General features: G+C 29.8%; 1 protein-coding gene across 1 annotated transcript in view; it reads left to right on the top strand.

Annotated features, from left to right (window-relative positions):
• The window catches only part of Nf-YB (nuclear factor Y-box B), a 60,593-nt gene extending 41,572 nt beyond the window's left edge, over positions 1 to 19,021 (top strand). The window contains exons 9-10 of the mRNA XM_085821873.1: positions 14,176 to 14,232; positions 16,898 to 19,021. Of these exons, the coding sequence (XP_085677999.1) occupies positions 14,176 to 14,214 (39 nt within the window). The 3' untranslated portion in view covers positions 14,215 to 14,232; positions 16,898 to 19,021. The remainder of the gene's footprint in view (positions 1 to 14,175; positions 14,233 to 16,897) is intronic.
• The last annotated feature ends 3,469 nt before the right edge of the window (positions 19,022 to 22,490 follow it).

Below are 22,490 nucleotides of genomic sequence, written 5' to 3'. Positions count from 1 at the left end.
CATAAATCACGATTTCATATCTTTAATTTTATAATTTCTGCATGCCATCTCACTAGATTTAAACTAATGATCTAATATCCTGAAAAATCCCAAATACGGAATCGCCGAACTCTCGGCGAGTCCAGATCTCGGACTTTGTACTGTATAATCCATTTCTGTTTCAAACTCGTAACAGTAGAATTAATTTTTATTTCATATAGGCTTTAAAAGTGAATGTTTAATTTTTGTACAGCTAAAAATAAAAGAAATAATTTATTTGCACAAAACAAAATGCATACGTTTTTTTCTGTTCAATTAAAATTAAACTTCTTTTTAAATGATAACACAAACTAGCAAATTATAAGCAACACAATACATGTTATAAAACTTCATTTACAGTATTTGAGTTTATTTTTAGAAAAAAAGGTAATTTATTATGACTAAGCCCATAGAATAAATAAAAGGACAATAGAGCTATGCACAGTATACAATTTCTTTTTAATGCCAATAGACTGTATTTACTGAACATTATAGGTCACTTTGTAAGTTAGCATATTTATCTAAATTAGCTTCTCAAATATGTGCTATGCTATATTATCTTTTTAGATTACTTAAATCAGTCAAAAAATTTAGCTAAATAAACTGAAAATAAGCTTAATTTTCTTGGTCCCTGAAGAAAGAAAAATGTTCTGAGTATATGGAGTTTGGGTAGTTAGAACTCTGTTCTCCTTTAAAATAAAGTGAAAGGGAATTCATCTGAATCAGATTAACTTTTTTAGATTAATTTTTTTTTTATCAATTTCATTTGTGAATAAGCTTTTCTTGTTTAGTTAGTTATCACATGGTTCGTGCAGTCATTTAAAGTCCTTAGGTTTCTTGAAAACAATTTTTGGTTCTTAAAAGTCTTTAATTTCTGTTAAAATTGGTAAAAGGTGCTAATTTTATTCTCAGCTACCATTTCTGTTTTTTTTTTATGACTGCCATTTTGAGTGAGTATTAACATTTTGAAGAATTTTTTTTCAGTTCATTGACAAATATTTATTTGATAAGTTATATTTTTAATTCATTCCTACTTCTATATTTCATTCCTACTAATACAAGCAGTGCGATATTTGGGTTTCTGGACACATGGCCATAAATTGATAGAAACAAAGCATTTTGAAATTTTTCCTTTTCAGCAAGAGTTCATAAAATATTACATCAAAAAGGTCTTTTCCCTTTATGGGAAATGAATATATTTGTTATGTAGTGTTAAATTTGGTGACTGATCAGCATTTTGTCAATTTTAAGATCAGTTTGTGTACAAAATTTTGATTCACAGATTTTCAAATTTTTTGACAATTTTTTTATTTTTACAAACATAACAATATTGATAAATATCATTAATATAATGATAATGATAATGAAGGTACATTTACAAAACAATACATTAAAATAAATCATTTTAATTTTCTCCTCTCATGTTTTAAAGTCACATTACTTTCCATTCTGGTGATTTAGGAATATTTTAATTCTAAAAAATAAACAAGTTGATAAATGCCATAATGAACTTCTTAGCAAAAGCATTACTATAATAATTTTTAAGTTAATTTCATTTGTTGTTTTCATGTTTAAAGAGTTTTTCTCATGTAATTTCTTCAGAATATTCAAATGTATCGGTTTTCTCTGTAAAATTCATTTTACACTTTTCTTTTCTGAATTTTGTCTAAAAAAAATCTTCTGGCTTTTTGCTCTTACAGAGTTGGTAAGGATAATGCTTCTTTTAGATTTTAGTCCTTGTAACTTGGAATATTTAGAAGAATTTAAAGGCAAAATTTAAAGATACACGATTCCAAAAAATTCCCTAAAAATGTGACAAAGGAAAAATGTTTTCATGTTATTAACATATAATAGACATGCTTTACAGCAAATTTGTGATAAATTTCATATTTTTGGAGAATTTTTGGAAGAACAGTGAAAGCAAAATTATTTGAATTTTCTACTTTTGATACGAAAAGTCTTTCTCTTAACGTCTTTTCTTCTTAAGAAAATAAAGATTTTCTCTTCTTTTCACTAGACACAAGCTTAGAAAATTCCAAAAATTTTTGTAATCTTGTCACATAGGATAGGTATGTGTATGAAGGAATTTTTATATTAATAAAGAACTTGAAAACCGACAATTTAAAAGATTCATCTTTTATGTCTCAGTGTACCATATATAGGGAGTAGGCATTTTGCCACCTCTCTTTCTCTCTGAGTAAGCAGCAGCAATGGCAACAGCCAAGCTTTTGTTTCAGATCATGCTAAGTATGATTTTAATTCCAGTGTATTCATCTTCCAGTGTCATTATATTCATCTGTCCTGTAGAAAGAAACCATAAAGGTAGACTTGTGGTAGGAGATATGTAGCAAACATACCCAATATCAGCTAGCACTGATAGTTAAATAACTATATATATTTTATTTGATAAAATTATTAATAAAATATTTCTTAGATATTCTGTTTCATTGGAAAAAGATTTCTTAGATGAATATATAAAGTAGAGAAGGAATCATTTCTTAGAAATGTTTCATTGGTGATGTTTGATCCAATAAAATGAATATAAGCATTAACACTTCCAGAGAGCTTGAATTTTCCAGGGTAATAGTGATGTAAATATTCATTAACAGACATGTATTGATGTAATAACTGGTTAACTATGAATTTTTTTACCCCTTGTCCTAAAAAAAAGACTTAAAAATCAGTTTTTGCTTAAAAAAATGACTGCCAAAAGAAAATTGTTTACTTAAAAAAAGAACCTTTGAAGTTTCAGAGAAGTGAAACTTGTTTAGATGATCATATCATAATTTCTTGTTATCATAAAGGCAACATTTTTTCAGGCCTTTCAAAAGACATGTTCATCTTACTTTTAAACTTACATTTATACTATATACAAATTAGATTAATAAGCTATTTTGCCTGTCGATAATATTTTTTGCATTTTTCAAGATTTTATAGTTTTTTCAAGTGCTAGATCCTCTTGTACGTAAAAATTTTTAGATATTTATTCATATGAATATTGAGACTTATTATTGGATTATCTGTAAATTATCTTTGATGATGCTATTTAATTTATATACATTTTTCTTTCGCACTAATAAACTGTATGTACCTCTGATATTATCTAAACTCTTATATGCCTTTTAGTGTTAGACAGTGTATTTAAAATAAATTTTAATTCAGAACTCATTGTGCTACTTGTAATGCAGGCTCCAAGTGAGTAATACTGTGCAACTATAACTATCCAAAATAAATGAACCACAATCAATCTGGGTATTTGAAAAATCCGTATAATTTGACTGTAATATAATATAATCCCTAAATGCATATTTAATGTACACAAGGGAATTTTTTTTTTTCATGTCTTATTTTAACAAGGATTCCACAATTGTAAAATTAAAATAATCATATTTCACACTCAAGGGTATATTGAAGAGAAAAATTAGGTACAGCACACAATGCACCACACATCAAAATACTAATAGGAAAAAACAAATCGTTGACTCCAGTTATTGTCTATATTATAAGGCAAACATTCCTTCTGGATGGAGATTTCAAGCTTCCCAACCTCAAAGATAGCTTTGATAGAAATATATAGAAGCAGTTTAATGGACACTTTAACTGATTGTAGTGAAATTGTATTTATAATAGTAAATGCAGCAATGATACAGTAGTGCCAGACAAAGAAAAAAGAAAAGTGCGAGTTACAGACAGTGGTATTAATAACCTTATCAGTACTTCCTCAGAAGAAATTGAAAATGGTGAATGAGAAGATATTACAGAAAGCAGTAGTATTTAAGTAAAATTCTCAATAAGATCAGACATCAGTGGACCACAGATTTCAATCTAGAATTCTACAGAAGTAACCTAACCATATTGATATGTATATGCATATGATATATACATATGCAAATGAGGTATGCATACATATTCAATGCAACCACAAATGTGTAATATGTATGTTGATTGTGTATGGATATCAAATATGTATACGCATGTTATATGCACATGCGGATAAATGTATATGTATGTACATATGTGTACCAATACATTTTCTTAAATTCTTTTCCACCAATGAATTAGTTAATGATTTTGTAAAGTAGACAGACAGTTATGCTAAATACAAATAAACTGTGAAAGCTCTAAACAAGAATTTTATCTGGCAGACAGTGTGTGATATAGCTGAAATTCTGGTCTTTTAATGCTGCTATCCTAAATATGGGTACAATGTCTGTGGCCAGTATGCAGAAATGTTGATCAAGGGTCATAATACAGAAGAAATTTGATTTAATCATAATTTATTAAATGAGAAATTATTATATTTTTTAAATATTTATATACAAAAAAGTTAGTACAAGAGGAAAAATTGAGAAACAAAATTAAATGACAATTTTTTTTTACGATTTCTCTTTCTCACCTCACACTCGAGCTTGTGCGTGAGGGTGTGTGTATAGGAATGCATCAAAATGTTTTTTATTTAAAAAATCATAATCCACTTACAAAATTATTTTTTAAATAACATTTCTGCTCTTAAAAGAAAGAAAACTAAGTAAATCAATTAATAAGTGCACTGTTTAAAAAAGTCTCAGCAGTATGATTTTTCCCACATTGATTCCATGCACTAAATCCAGCATTATGGTCTACACATGTGCTATTAGATTAGCACTTGTTATTAGCAGTTTAGAAGCACTAGAACTGACATTTTGTATTTATTAAAGATTTATTTAAAAAAAATATTTTATACCATTGTTATCGTGTATTTGAGTTTTAATGGCATATTAAGCTCTGTAAGGGCTATTTCTAAGGATCCTCTCAGTTTGCTGGGGATGTTAGATTTCCATTGGTAGTATGGAATGTAAACAAACCAACTATGAAATGCATTTCAGCGTCTGAAAAGCTGTGTATTAAGTCCTTTATTAATATAATATTAATTATAATTATTCAATAGTTATATATATTATACTCGATATTAAAAGACTCAAATGTAATAACTTATCTAAAATGAAAATTTACAAAATCATGATCCGGGATTGTTATAAAAATAGTTATGCAAAAAATGCTAAATAACTTAAATAATGAAATAAGTCTCTAATGTGATGTAAATGTAGTGAAAACTTTACTGTATATTTATATAAAAAATTAGGTTAAATTTACTATGCTGAATTTTCTAGAAATAAGTTTTATTTATTTACATTCAAAAATGAGTGGTGATTACAGCTATTCATGTATAATCCATTTTTTACATACACATGCACAAGAAAACAATTGAATCAAATATTCTGAATGTTAAACTTAAAAACACTAATGAAAAACAAGCCCTAGAATGATTTTTCAGGGTACTCCTAATATAAGCCCTAGTTAGGATCATCAGCCAGACTGTCACCTTATTGCCAAATGACCAAGTGTAGATGCAACATACATGAACATTTGAAACAGATGGATGTGAATAGGGACAAGAAAAAAAAAAAAAAAGAAAAAAAAAAAAAAAAAAAAAAAATGTGTGAAAGATTTGTATGTTTATTAAGCTTCAGTATTTATTACTTCGTGTTAGCAACTGATGTTTAGCACTTGATTTAATACTTAGAATACAGGTGGCCAAACTATAGGTCGGAGTTTCAGATGGCTGTGGCCAAAACTTTGGCCAGAGAATTTCTTCCATCCCTTCAGAGTGAGGATATAATCATTGTCCGATAACTTTTCCCTGTCACTTGTCCAATGACCTTCATGCCTCACAACTATGGGGTTTTGTAAATTCACATTCATTTTCCCTCAACAGTGAAATTTTAGCTCAGGTCAAAACCTATCGGTTTGTGTCTGTAGAATTCTAGAGAGCAAGTGAATCTCACTTGCTACAGAAGTAACCTAACCATATTGATATGGATATGGATATGTATATGCATATGATATATACATATGCAAATGAGGTATGCATACATATTCAATGCAACCACAAATGTGTAATATGTATGTTGATTGTGTATGGATATCAAATAGATATACGCATGTTATATGCACTTGCGGATAAATGTATATGTATGTACATATGTGTAAGTACCATGTATAAATGATAACTGAGCATATATATAGATGTATATACGTGTAAATATATATATATATATATGGGTTATTATATTATATATATATATATATGGGTGTAAATATATATATATGTGTGTGTATATATATATTTGAAAAATTGCAGATTTAAATTCAGATATTATATTAATTTATATTGTTTTCGCATTCGGCATAGAAGTTTAATTCAAAAATATGAAAATGATTAAGATAATCAAAATGAATATTAATAATAAAAAAGAGATACATATGTATCCTTTTTGCTTCAACTTCCTCCTTATAAAAATCGTACCTGTGTAGATACAGTCGGGTCATATCTTTGGCCAATTGAATACTACCTATTGGCATATCAGTAAGGTCAATATACATTGGGTGCTCTCAAAGGTTCTGTTCTCCGCTGTAGATAAATAAAACTTTGGTTTTTTTTTCATCCACATACAATGAACATATGGGCCAGTTTAACACAGGAAGTCCTTAATGAACACCCAACAGTGGCCGAGTGGTAAAAGCAGGTAACACTGGTAGTTCAGTCCGAGATTCGAGTCCTAGCAAATGGGCTGTCTGCATGAGCGTTTTAATGGTTTTCCCTGAGTGTAACATGGATATGAGCCAGTTTCCCTTAAAACATCCTCCATAAAGCGTCCCTCCCTTTCCATGTAGTGCCTAATGGTGGAGCACAATAAGTAAATAATAATAAATCTAGTCCTTAACAATTTTATTTATTCCTAAAGGCAAACAGTGCTAGCATAATTTTAATTCATCTGTACTATCTAATTTTATCTATATTATTTATTTATCATATTTCATATTCTACTAAGAGACTGAATTACTTTTCAGCATACTTTAAAAAGAAAAAATTAAGAATGAAGTTGTCATATCTGTGGTGAAATAATAATCAGAAATCCTATTTTAATAAGATTTGTATGTTTATTATTCTTCACATTCCTGAACATAATGAAAATGCAAATTAAATTCCTATAGAAGTGACCTGCATAATGGCATCTATATTTTGACAGGATATGTATGTATGTGTTAATGACAACTCCAGTCTTATATGCATATATAAATAAAAATCAGAATACTTGGATTATAAGCAAGGCACAGAGGGCTATATACCCAAGGGAGAAGGGTCTTCCTGGAGGACTTTTTAAGGGAAATTGGTTGGTATTCATGTTACACATGAGACCACATACAACCACGTAATTCACTGAAATGTGAACTGAACCTTGCTGTTAGTGTTAATCAATTTTACTGCTCTACCTCTGGTGGATCTATATAAATAATTAAAATTTAGAAAATCCTCTTGAAATTTTATATTAACATTTATTTCACCAATTTTTTAGTGTCATCAAAGATGTATTTTTTTTATATTTCCCATTTTTATTGTTAATATTACTGTCTGAATCATGCAGAATGCAATGCAATAGAATGAAAATATAATCAATAAAATCTTTTTTTAAACTCGGCTTTTATCACTAAAATGCAAGAAGGAACATTGAAGAGTGATGTAGTTGAAAGATGAAATACAATACAATGGGAGAAAAGTTAACAAATTAAAAATAAATAAATAAATAAGAACACTAATGAGAAAGGGGGAAAAGCTAATATCACAAAAAATACAAGGGGATTAGTTTAATATATAAATATAAGCTGTTACACAATTTCTGTAAAAAAATAGATGCAAATTGCCGATTTATGCAAGAAACAAATGGTCAAACATTATTTTTGAGTGTAAATTAAAATTGTTAATCAATATATGTAATTCTAAACTAAATTTAGTTTGAAAACAAACAAAAACTGATTAGAGTATGTATTGATTTTCTTCATACCTAGCAGGTATTTGTTACTAAGGCATATTATTATTATAACACAGTGTTTGCAAAGCTCAATATTCCACCATTCGGCAATTGCTTCAGCTATGAAATCTCAACTTAGTGTGTTTCTCTGGTTTAAAGAAAAGCGAAAAAATTCTTTTTATTCCCCAGTCTCTTATCTAAAAATTAACAAAGCCGACCACAAAGGAAAGGTTTCAAAACAGGAGTAGTTTTCTTTTACAGTGGCAGCTAAAGAGGGTGGGAATGCATTCAGATTACGTCTCTTTTTAAGTGAAACCTTTCCAAACTTTGCCATCTTTTAATGGTTTACAATAAATTTTAATGCTCAGGTAAGATGAATGGAAAAAGAGCTTTTCCATTGAGTGCAGGAAAGGAATTATAGAAGACTCCAGGGTTAAACATCGTAACAGCTTTCCGCAAAGAGAAGTTGGATCTATGAATGGTCCAGAAATGGCAATCTGAGTACAATGAACTTGATTGAGTTGATTGTACTCAGGTTGATGATGGAAATGGCAAGAAGCGTAAGTATGGATCAGGTCAGCAAACATTATTTCCTGAACTGGAACATATCATCTGTGAATCGATTACTGACAGAAGAGCAAAGTATTTGGTTGTTCACAGGGCTGATATTCAAACATTTACCCTTTTCAAATTGGAAGATATTGAAGCATGCACTTGCATTCAAGTGTTTTGTTGATGGCATCAACTTCTCTAATTACCAACTGTCGAACATGATTGCTATGGATGAAACTGCAGTGTTTATGGGTCAAGTGTCTCAAACTACCATTGATCAGAGTGGCTCTGCGATATACATTCTCTCCACTTATTATGAAAATACATGCATTACATGTAGTTTGGTTATTTGTCTCATTGGAAAGAAACCCCCATCTAATCATCTCTAAGATCAAGAGAAAATTGAGCGTGTTTCAGATATTTATGTTCTCGAGACTGAAAAAGCTTGGTATATGTATACAAGCAGCAATAAGAAAGTGGGTCGATTTACTTCTACCACTTGTTTTCTGAGGTGACCAAAGAGATATGCCTTTGTGGGATTCTGCCTGCATTCACCATACTAAAACCATGAAGAATTTCTTTGCAGACAGAAGACTTGATGAGATAATGACTGCATGTCTCCAAACTCTGGATATTGCAATAAAAACAATTTAAAGACCAACTGCTCATGGATATCAATGACTGCATTGAAACTAGAATGGAGAGAAATCAATGAAGAAGCTTGTAAAACCTGATGCGATACAAGCAGGCTACATGAATAAGGAGAGTTCTGTTGCTGAATACGAGAGGATGGGGCTAATGATCTTTGAGGAAGTCGCAAAAATTCAGGCTGTAATTGATGATTTGGAGCTTTATGACAGTGTTTTCCAGAAGGCAACATATCTGTATTAGAATAATTTTCATTTTTAATGTTTCTTTAATGTAACTAAATGTACACTGCACAAAAAAAGGGGGGGGGAGTTCTTTATCTCCCATTCTAATGGGCCGATTGACGAAATTCAAATTTCATTTTCCATGTCTTGAAAGCGTGACTTGGGATATATATTAGATTTATATATAGCTTTGTTCTAACATAAGTGCTTTGATATAAAATTGAACTTTTTCTGAAATAACATCCAATTTTTTCCGTATTTCGATTTTGACAACTCAAATTATGCCCAGATATTAAATTGTGTAATTTTTGGTGAGAAGTTTATGTAGAAATTGAAAAATTTATCTTGGGGAATTTTTTCAGTTTGCAGCAATAATAATTCACTTGGCAAACTTCTTAATTTATAGCAACCTATTTTCCTTTCTTTTTTCTTCTCTGTTCATGAGTGGGAAAAAAAGTCATCGTTCGTTTTTTCAAATAATTTTAAGAAAGAGCGTAAACCATATTTTCATTATTATTGCTTAGAATAAATACACCAAATTTCAATATGCGCCAAAGTGTAAATTCACTTATATCTTAGGAAATTTTGAATAAAAACTAATTTTTTGCAGGTATGCTTAGAGATACATCTACTTTCAAAATTATTTAAAAATGCAATTTTAAAAATAAATCTAAAAAAATAGGCAAATTTTATTTGGAATGGACCTATTTCAAAATAGGTAAGGAAGAATCAAATAAGTTTAATAAAAAGAGATATTAATAAATATATATAAAATTCAATTAACATGAAGGAGCTAAAATTTTGCAAGCTAATTTTTTGAAAATTAGTCTTGCAATTTTTACAAAACTTAACAGTTTGGCATAATTTGAGCCGTAGAATCGAAATATGGAAAAAAACAGGTATGCCATTTCAGAAAATGTTAGATTTTTTGTCAAAATACCTATAGTAGAACAATGCTATATATAAATCTAATACACATCCAATGTCGCGCTTTCGAGATATGAAAAATGCAAGTTGAATTTCATCAATCGGCCCAGTAGAATGGGAGATATTGAACTGTCCTTCGCCTCCCCCCCGCAGTGTACTTCTTGAACCTGAAAAAATGTGCTTCTTGAACATGACTGAATGTTAATTATTGTGCATGAAAAAAAAAAAAAAGACGCCCACTGAAAATAAGCCCCAACAGGTCTTTTGCAGAAAAAATTAACATGAGACCAAGTCTTCTTTTTGGGAAACAAGTAGTACCATCCCTACTGCTCTAATAATAACAGATGAATACTTAGATTTTGAGACAGAAATGTAAGAATTAGTTGATTTCCATTATACAGTAAGATGCTGTAAACAAATGAAATGCTGGCAGTCCTAAATCATTAATTTATTCACTTTATATACATAACTTTCTCAGTGAGGCCAGTTACATATCTAGTTTTAATTACTTTACATCTTTATTAAGTTTATTATATGTATATACATTTTTAAATATAAACATTGTTTCATAATTAGCACGATGTATACATTCACCTGTCTCTTCATACCCTGCAGATGTATCTTTATTACAACTTCTATGAAATAAAACCTGATTTAAGTTTAGTTGTAAGTATTAGGATATGGGCTTCTTTGTTTAGCAATCCTTTTATGCTTCTGTAGAAAAAGGATGTGTAAGAGAAGTTACTGCATGATTCATTTAACTTTTCAGTGTGTATTTATGCATGAAATAAATATTTTAAAAATATGAGATTATTCAAAGGTAAACATTGCAACCTTCATAAATGCAACAATGACTGTTAAGTAATAGGACTGAATATAAATGATCTGTGATTCTAATGATTGATAGTTATGCTAATTAAAACTATAAAATACTCTTGGTTGTTATGCTGGAACTATATTTAAATATAAATAATAAATCAGCTTTAACTTCATTTTAATCATATTTATAAAATTTCAACATTATTTTCACATTTTTTCAACATTATGTTAATTTTTCAAACAAAAACTTGTAGTTTTCAAAAATTACATTAAAGAAAACCTGAAAAAAAGGAAATAAAGGAACCACTATGTGAATTTAAAAATAAAGTTAGGAAGTTAAGCTGTCTCATTAAAAAGTCTCTAAATAGCAGAAAAAAGTATGATGCAGTTAAGTCTCAAGATTTTATGTGAAAGGACTTGTTTGGTCTAAAGGCAGTGCATCCTAGATCTTGTAACATCATACATCATAAGTGTATAGTTGCAGTGGAAAGAGGGGAAAATGTAGAAAAGGCATAGGAAAAATTGAATAAGTAAATAATAATATGTGTAATTATATGTCTTAGACAAATATCTCTTGCATGGATTGCCCTTGATCAAATAAACCAATCAAATATCATGAATCAAAAATTTCCTCTTGTAGCGGTCTACGATGGCTGAACCAGGTTTAAATTCTCAGAAGTAGTATTTCCTTCTGGTTCCAAATTTAAAAGTTTCTTAAGTTTTTCCTCTGGTTAGCTGTGATAACTAAATGAACTTATTTTTTGACAAGTTTAATAAAGGGCAGAAGTTATCAAGTGCATTCATTATTAATGGAAATATTGGGAAGTCTTTTCTTTGACAAGTACTGCAGCTGCATATAAGCAGAAGATTCTAGGTTCTGTTGGTATGAAAATATAAAAGAGCCCATCAACAAAAGAGAAATTTTTTTTTACCCACTAGAACAAAGGTTTTAGGTTCAACAAAGGTTTCAGAAACTGGGTGTATAGCACATTCAAAAACCTGATTGAAGAAACAGTCTTCCCACACTATTTGTGAAAGGTTTACCATAAGCAGTATTTTGCATATTGTGTTCTGTAATTTGTGTTTCTTCTATGTATCCCTTTGAAGTTTGTAAATCGCATTAGTGCGTCTCCTCTCTGTGTTGTCATTAGCCCTTTACAATGCTGTTCTTTGCACATGTTTTACACCAGAAATTTCCGCCATGTGTGTATCCTTCCAGTGCCATTTATAGTTTTTCAGTGCACTGATCAATTGACACAGGAAAAAGGTGGGTGTTGCCATTCAAAAATTTGAAAGTCTTTTCACTGTAACTGTGAGAACTGTATTGTTTAAATCCTTACAATCTGGAGCATATAGCTTCAAATAATGATATCTGAAATTTTATTTCAGTTGGTTGAGCTGATAGGCTGCTAGAGGTGTTCATATATTGGTGAAGTTTTTTTTTATGATTTTTATGTAAAATAAACCAAAGTCAGAAGAATTGAAGAAAAACCCCCAAAAATCATTTGTGATACTATATATAAGTATTGTATACATACACTGACAAGCCAAAACATTATGACTATCCCCACATTTTTCAATGAAATTGTCTGGTTGACATGGAGGGCATGTGATTAAGTGGAAATGATATTTAATTGCTGATGGAGAAGGTAAGAAATAATTCTTGCAGTTACTTTTGCAAGTGATGGGAGAGGCTGCTGATCTAAGCAAATTTGATAAAGGGCAGATTATAATGGCATGAAGACTAGGGATGGGTATCTCTGAAACTGCACAACTGGTAGGTTGTTCATGATTTCCATTGTTAGTATTTATGCAAAGTGGGGAAATGATGGTGAAACTAGCAGTAGATATCAAAATGTTGAATGTCCATGCATCATCAAAGAAAAAAGGACGCCGAAGACTGTCCCGTTTGGTACAGTAAAATTGGCACAATACAGTGGCTCAGCTGACAGTTCAATACAATGCAGGTACAAGAGCAGGTGTTTTGGAACACACAATTCAGCGGACACTGTTGGATATAAGACTGTACAGCAGATGTCCCAATCGTGTGTCTCTGTTGAATAAGTGTCATTGTCAGCTACGCCTGCAGCTGGCATGGGAACATTGAGACTGGACCGTGGATTAGTGGAAGACAGTTGCCTGGTCGGATGAATTACGATTTCTCATTCTTCATATAGATGGTAGTTTCAGGGTATGCCATCTTCCAGGCAAATAGTTGCTGTCCCCCCCCATACAGCAAGTCATACTCTGCCTGGTGGTGGTGGTATTATGCTTTAGGGGACATTCTAATGGGCAGCTCTGGGGCCCTTAGTTGTGGTAGAACAGACCATGAAAGCTGTGAACTATCTAAACGTAATTGTGGATCAGTTTCACTCTTATATGGCATCTTTCTCCCCAACTGGAAATGGAATCTTCTAGCAGGATAGTGCCCATGTCACAAGGCTCAAATTGTGTTGTAATGGTTCGATTAAGCATAAGGATGAATTCCAATTAATGTCCTGGTCACCTAACTCTATCTAAACCCGATAGAGTGCATCTGGGATGTCATGGAGCGGCAGCTCAGACTTCAGTCACCACCATGTTAGAATATCTAGACTTTGCCTAACTGCTGCTGAGACATTTAGTACAACCTGTCTCCAGTCATCTACCAAGGTCTTGTGCCATCCATGCAATGATAAGTTGCAGCTCTTTTGGAAGCCAAAGATCGTCCAGCAAGTAATTAAGTAGGTGGTCATAGTGCTTTTGCTCTTCACTGTATATATAATACATTCTCAATCTGATGTTCTCTTTAGAAATGTTTTGAAGCACTCTAATCCTAGGAATTGATAACTTGTGTTTTGCATGTGAAATATTAAATGATCCATATTAATGTAGGAGTATATAAGTGATAAAGAATTATCCTGCATACTGTTAAAATAGGGATTTAAAATCTAAAATCTTGAACCTGCGAGATGTAGGAATTTCAATGAATGACTCAAAATCAGATGGGTGCTACATATTTTGCAACAAGAAGTTATTAAAACTATTGATTTTTCAGTGAGTAGTATGCTAGTGTGTGCATATTATATATAGATAATGTATAGTTGTATTCAAATATGAATATTCAGTTTATAATAATTTATTTTATTTTTCCTTAGGAGTCTTTGAATTTATTACTATACAGCAATAACTCATAGTCAAAGAGGCAAAGCATGGTAAGTGATTTTATGTTGTCTCTTTAAAGACTGGACTGCAATAATCTTCCAAAACTCACATTTTGTATTTTTGAGATTTAAAGTAACATTGCATGAATAATTGACGGTTTATTTAATAATAATGAATGATTTGTCGTGTTTAGGCATATTCTTTTTGGCACTTTTGATATCTTGGCGGATGTGTAATCATTGTCTCAGGATGCTCCTGGAGTCTGTTTCCTGATTTTAGCGATTACGTTTAAATGTGAATAAATCTTACGTTTGTAAATCATATTCTACAAATGCAAAATATATGACAGAGGGATACTAATAATTTTTGTATGTAGTCATTAGAAGGATAATTTAAAAGCAAACAAGTGCTTCATATGTTTTGATGAGGACATAATATACAGGACCAGGTGTGTCTATTTATTGATATAAGATATTTTCTGTTAGTAGTTTTCCGTTTTTGGAATGGTTACTACATTTTTATTTATTTGGTGTGGTGGTAAACCTCATGTTATGTTTTATATTGTATGTGTTGTAAATTATGCTTGATTCTTCAAGAGCACTACTTAGTGATACACTTTATGCAACATTTGAAATCTTGTACTTATTATTTCGAGACTTCAGAATCTAATCAAAACGTATAAAAAGTGTGACAAAGTGAAATTATATATTTCAAAGATTTGTCATGACAAAAATTTTAAGAAAATTAAAAAAATATGCATTGTTAAAAGAGCATAATTTTCATTTTTGATATAAAAATATATGTATTTTGATGTACAGATTAATAGATTCCCAAAAACGAATTAACAAAAAGCACTTCAGAAACTAAAGCATTTGAAATTAAATATAGTGTTTATATAAAATCTCTTAGTGATTTAACTAAAATATCTGATAATAGTTATAATATATTTCTGATTTGTCAAGAAAAATATTAATACAATCGCTTGAAAAGAGAAAAAAGCCGCTACATTTTCATTGACAAATTATTTAAATGTTTTATTTAATGTATTGGACATTGGAATGACAACATTCCTATTCGTATTTTTACAGATAGTCGTAGTTCCCTTCAAAGTTTAAATAGTGATAAAATTACAAAAAGAAGCATTCTTAGCTTAAAGGAAATCATAAAAACTCTTTTAGATTCCCATTCTCTAGAGCTTAATTGGATTAAAGCTCACATTGGAATGGCAGGGAACGAAAGAGCAGATTCCGAAGCAAAAAGAGCAACACAACAAGATCAGATAGATGTTGAAGTGCCACTTTCAGAGATTTCGGCCAAACATCAAATCCTGCAAGAATCGCTTAAAACATGGAAGCAAAGATGGGATGAGGACTCTACAAAGATGGGACGTTCGACTTATGCCTTTTTTCCACAAATATTTCTCTCTCATATACATTCAGATCACATTTTAAATCAAGTCTTGACAAATCATGGTAAATTTCCGCAATATATGCAAAGATTTCATAAAAAGAACACAAGATGTAGCTGCAGGACAAGTGGAGAGCTTGCAGGAGCTCTCCATTACATCACGTCTTGTCCAATAACAGCAAAAGAAAGAACAACTCTTTTTCCATCGCCATTGCCTTCACTGGAAATTTTGGCAAAATGCAATTCTACTCTTAATGCCATGAAGTCAATTATGCAACATATACATGCAAATGACTCAGACTTTATTGTTTATCGTTAATCCTACAATGTTTATGTCATTCTGATTGTTATTTTTCTTCCATTCACTTCAATGTAATGCTTATTTATTTAGTCACTGTAGTGTTTACTGTAGTGGTGTAGTGTATACACATGCAGGAAATTGTATATCTGTTTATAAGTTTCTTTGAATTTTTCTATTATTTTGTTATTGTTATTTATTATTTATTTTTGTTATTATTATTATTTATTTGTTATGATTATGATTATTTGTTATGATTATGCTTATTATTTTATCTGTTATGATTATTATTTTGTTTGTATATATGTTTATTTTAAATTTTACTCTGCTTTAATTAATTGTTCATTTATGTAAAAAAGTTTTTTTTTTTCCCCTAAATTACGCTAGCATTGTAACTTTACTGGCTGTCCCTTCACTTCCTGTTTTAGCCGTCATGACTCCCCCCTTTTTTGTTTTAAGTTTACAAAGCTTTCTCTAAGTTTAGCCTTTCCTCTCAGCCCCTTTTAGTCGATAGGCTTTGCTTCATTTCGCCTGTTCCCCTTCTTTTTAGCCGTAATAGCTCTCCGCCTCTTAGACTAGTTTTTGGCTTTTTGTTTCTTTCCTTTTAGCCGAAAGGCACCCCTGCTCTATTAGCCGCTTGGCTGCTTTTTTTAAAGCTCTTTTGCTTAGTTGACGTGCTCTGCCCAGTTTTAGCCTATTGGCTTTTACCCACTTTGGTAGTTAGCACCTGTCTCCTCCTGCCTAATCTGGAGTGAGATAACGGAGTGGTTAGAAACGTGGATTCCAATCGTTACACTTTAACAATTGTTTTGTAACAATTAGAATAGTTACAAAACACCGCAGTTGCTTTCAGTAGCAGGAGCGGTTATAAGAGTTTGTTGTTAATGTATTGGAAAATATACTGCTATATTTGGGAAATGAACTATTGTTATGTTGGATTTATTACTTTATCTATGCAGATATTTTTCTCTGTGCAAATTTTTAAAAATCCATATTTTTTCAAATTTTAGGTTTGCTTTCATATTCATCATCATCTGAAGAAGAGTATACAGTGATTATTATTATTTAAAATGAAAGTAATTGAAACGAGTGTTTAATTTCAGAGAAATGTATGTATCTGTGTGTGCTGCAAATGTATTGTAACTGAAGTTTACTTCATATGTGATACTGTTTGATTTTTTTTCAAACTTCATTTTGATATTCAAATTTGAAAGTGAGAATTGAATTCTTTTTCCACTATGAATCACAATTATGTTTTTTCTGTAGACACTTATGCTTTATAAAATATTTTTAGCCAATATGTGCATTGGTTTGTTATGTTCATTTTTCTTTCAGATTCATTAGAATTTAATTGTAAGTTGACTCTTAAATGTAATAGAATCTTTGTATGCAGTTGTCTGTAATAAAAAAATAATTACGCAAGTAAAAAGAAAAAGATATATATATGTACTCTTAAATTGATGTTATTGTATATCTTTAAATTGTAGAAATCACTAAATTATGCATTTCCTCCAGACCTGTAATGATAATGGCATAAGTAAATGCTGTTTTCATTATTATTAAAACAACTATTATGGGTGAGCATATTTTTTATTCTCATAGTTTGATTTGTTTGCATAAAAATTCATTTTTGTTTTTGCCATTTAGTAATAATATAAATGGAACATGTTTATATTGTTTTTTTACTTTTTAGCCCAAAAGGGTTGTCTCAAAATGGGATTTTGTTTTGGCTCACTATAAACTGTATATTACTTTTCAAATTGTTGTCACCAAATATTATCCTCCTGTATTATTTTTAAAGAAATTAAATAATGAAGAAACTGCACGTATATGTGTATGTTCCTCACATTTTGAAAAAGACGATGGTATCTTAACGCCATAAATTTTTCATAACTCAAACATGTGTATGTGGAAGCCCGAATTTTGAATTTGTTTTATTATTTATTTCACATTTTGTAAAGTTGTGATGAATTTTTTATTAACAAACTCAACAATTTGAAAGCCAGCAGTAGCAACACTTCACAATAGATAATTTTCATCTCCAGTGCATGAAACTGTTGCCATTAAAAATATAAGTTTAATTAACAAACTCGGCTGTGTTGCTGTGCCCGGAATAAAATACTTTTGTCTTCTATGCTCCAGCACGTTGCCATTCAGTAAAGCTTAAGCTTTCAAATTTAATCTGGAAAGTTTTTAAGTAATAAATTAACCAGTTTAAAAGCAATAAACATAATACTTAAGAATGTTTTTTCTCCTTTTTAATATGATTGATTTAAATAAATATATATTAAAATTATGAGATGAATTATTAGTTAGAAATTATCAATATTTTTATGAAACTACACTAGCTGGACTCGTCAAAATCATTATATACTTTTCCTTTTTTATAACTATTTTATCGAGCTGATCATGCGAGTGGCTAGTTTTAAAAGAAATAATATAATGACTATAAAAATATGTGCTGGAACTTTTAACACTTTATTTGGAATTCTAAAGATATGCTGTTTTTAAATATCTTGCCATTTTGCTGTTGAATTGAATTTTATATGCTGTAAGTGAGAAAAACTTGGTATTTAATAAATAAAATGATGAACACCTAAACAGTTAATAATAAAAAGACCGAAGAAAATTGAATATTGAGTTACAGCCAAAAACAGCGTGGACAACACAGAATTTTGATATAATGAAGTGAGAAAAGACTGAACATGTAAAATTAACTCAGAAATATAGTTAATAAACATAGAAAAAGTTAATAATAAAAAGACAAAAAAATTGTTACCTATCTTTCTAGGTAAACTGAATATTGATGTGATAAACTGACAAAAGACTGAAAAAAAAATATGTAAAACTGTATACAACATTTAATACTGTAGAGGAAATTCTAAACATATGCTGCTATGCAGGTGTTAAAAATGTTTCGATTTTGTGCCCAAATGCAAAGAAAATTATCCTTAATAATAAAGCTAAAAAGATGAAAAAATTAGTTATTAGGAGCAAGAGCAGATTAGTAGACTGCAAACTTAGCAAGAGCATAAAAGAAACCTTAACATACCCTTTTGAGTGACTATTAAAATCTAAAACCTTTTCAGTTATTTTTTAATAGAGATTCTAAAATAAATAAATAAATAAATAAAAATTCTTTCATCACCTAAAATGAATGTGTTAGATTCCCCCAAAACTGTTAAATTTTTTCGTTATGTTTATTAGCTGTTTAAATATATGTACACTTAAATTCTCATAATTGTGAATTAAAAGGGAGAAAATGTAATCTTTTGTTATAATTTGTAATATCTTGTAAACTGAGATATAAATATTCAAACATTTAAGAGTTACTTCAGATTTTTCTGGTCCTTAAATAAATTTTTTAGAGAACTACCAAATCAGTCATGATTTAGTAGTTAAGTAAATTAATATTTTCTCTAGCAGTGATGAAAATTATTTAAAAATCTCACAAAATGTTGTCTAGAGAAATTGAGCAAACCACAGAGATAAGAAAAGAATGTATTTTCACATTCTGCTCTTCTGAAACATTTTGAAACATATAATGTTTTTCTTTCAGTCTTCATCATTTGAAGTGGGTACCAATGAATAAATACCCAACTCCTACCCCATAAAATTTTCTGCTGTCGTCTGATCCTTAGAGATGCGCAAGATTCTTTACTAGTTTTCTTCTAAAAATGGATGTCAACTTCTTTTATTTGTATTTTAAAAATAAACTTATTATGGTGGTGTAAAATTAATTTTGTCAATTTATAGACTAAATTCCTTTCTTCCTTGCAATGAAATAAAATTTCAGTATAATATAAAATGTAATGTCTTTGCAGAAAAGAGAGTTAGTGTACATTTTGTATTAAAAATATGCTGAATAATGTACACTTTAGTATGCACAAACCTGTCAAATGTATCAAACAGAATCATTGAGTAATCTTAATAAAAAAATGTGTGAAAAAGGAAAACATGCTGAAAATTCAAGAAGAAAAATTTTAAATTATTCACTTTACTTATCTTCACATAAATTATTGCAAAATAAAAATAAAACTGCAGTTTAAGTGTACCTAATATAATAATACCAAATGAATTTAAGCGTACCTAAACTGCTTACAAATGCATAGGACTAATATTAGTGCATAGTTAAAATGTACTATAATTCAAACTTAACGATAATTTACTACAATTACTGTTCTGTTGCAGTGAATAATATGAAAAGTTCTCAGCTGATGAAGTATGTTAAATCCATTTTTGTTTTAGCATCCATTCATTTTATCTTTTTCATTTGGGTGCGATGGGTCAATATAATGAGCATCAGCTGCATTAATTTTCTATAGTTAAGTATTTAATAAATTATTTAATGTTTTAGAAAATTATTGCTATTTTTGTTTAGTACTGTCTAGTTTCATTTTAACATTTGAAGCAAATAACAAATGCATATTTAATTTTGGAAAACTGGAGTATTTTAGGTATGAACTTCAGTTGAAGATATTGCCAAGTTGTAATAAAAGTGCATTATTTTTATGGATTCAAACGTGTTTTAAATTTTCTGGATATCAATTTCCCATAACCTGATAGGTAGTTAAAATTTTGGTAATGTTACTTCTTTATTATTCATTTGATTCTTAAATCAGTAATGGATAAGTTATACAGTAGTATTGAAAAAATGAAATAAAATTAAAGCTGATTACCCTAAGAAGCAAAAATAACTGTTGTTTACTTATTCACCATCATTATTTTGTAATTAGTTCTAAGAAAAATACAATTGGCATAATGCACAGATAGCAAAAATGCTGCATTTTGAAATATGAAGGCCATTAAAATAATATTGAGAATTATAATTCATGTGCCTTTCACTGCCATATGACTTAACGGTTTGGAACAATTTAATAACATTCAGTAGTAATTTCATACGATATCTGAATAATGTTTTTATTTATTTATTTTTTTTATCTTTCCCTTTCTTTTGTGTTTATTTCCTCGTATTAAAAACTCCTGGTTTAAAACTTTAATACCAGCAGGAAGACAAATGCATTTTCTGTATTTCCTAACATTTTTGCCCATTTAGCAATAAATGCATTGATGTAATGGTCTTCAACTGTACATGTATTCAGTCCTTCTGTTCTGTTGTGTTGTGTAAAATATTAAGGAACTTGTCTTGGATTTCGACCTCTGTGTTCGCAGAATTTGATAGCTGTAATTCATAGTTTCAAACTGCATTATTGCATGAACTTTTATTACTTTGCTTGAATTTTTCATTAGACTTCCAGATATTTTGTACTGTTTATTACTTGACATTTATTAACCATTTTCATAATTCTCTTAACTTATTTCAAGGAGGGAGGAAAAAATAGTTATTTTTAATATGTTTTTGTAGATTTATGTTTCCCCCCATCATTTCGAGAATTTTATATGATGTGTTAAGTCAATACCTCGAGCTAAAGTGCCTTGTGTGTTTATCAGGGCATAACATCAAATGCTAAAGAAATTTAAAAAGTGTATTTTTTAAGCTGTAATTATTAAACTAAAGGTTTGTAATGCATATTGTGTTTGTATGTAAAAGAAATCTTTACGTAAAAGTCAACAGCTTGATTGACAGTAATTGCACAGAAAATAAGCTCAACTGTTCATAAATGATATGACATGAGGTAGTATGCTGTAATATAGTAGTACCCTAAAGTTGTGTTTCAATTTGTTCCTTGATAGACAATAATGCTGTTTGTTTGTTGCAATGTTTAAATAAGAAGGATTATACCAGACAATTATTGCTTCTAAAAAAGATCAGTAAAAAGACCATATTCATTTGTACTTATAGAAATTAGAATTAAAATTTATTAATATGATCTATGATACAAACATTATTAATATTTATCAATGTGAATAATTGCATCTAGACAATCTTTTGCCTTGCTCGAAGAGAAAATGCGAAGAAATCTGAAAATAAACTAAAATAATAAATTAATAATAAATTAAAGTCTGAAAATAAACATCCTGTTCTTCTAGAGTTTCGGCATAGTAGGCAAAAATATTTTTTAATACTTTTTCTATTTGTTGCTGTGTGGTGTTTACCCAAATAAATATCTTCAAGGTTATTCATATTAGTGTTGATGAAATTTAATTCTGAAAGTTTCACAATCTATAACTTTAGAAATGTTATCAAGAATACAGGTAAAGCATGGCATGAATTAATGGCAAGCAGTTTGAAGGCAATATGGAAACATTATGTCACGTTAAGCAAATGATTTCATTGGTTTTGAAACTTACTTCCTTGAAATTGGACAGCAACTTTAGCTCACTGAAACTTGGTTTCAAGGAATTATTCTGTTAAATATAATCGAATTGCAGTTCATTAAACAGACACAAACAGTTGCTAATTAATGTGTATGAACAACAAGCGTACAAAGAGCCTAACTTAGACTGTGGCAGCTGTGTGAAGTAACTGCATGAGAAATAACTGCTGAATAACTGTAAAATGAGTTAAAAATCTTGTCAAAGCATGTCATCATGGACGCTACAGGATAATTATATTTAAAGTTGCGATTTCAAAACCCTCTAACTTTAAAACTACCTATCAAAATAACTTGATATTTTACTAGAACAATCGTGAGGCAATGG

Source organism: Stegodyphus dumicola, chromosome 8 (assembly GCF_044657685.1).
Source record: "Stegodyphus dumicola isolate Sdum_Otavi_A_Nest chromosome 8, ASM4465768v1".
Lineage (NCBI taxonomy): Eukaryota > Metazoa > Arthropoda > Arachnida > Araneae > Eresidae > Stegodyphus > Stegodyphus dumicola.
Note: the sequence above shows the minus strand (reverse complement) of the source record. Positions and strands in the feature narration are given on the sequence as shown.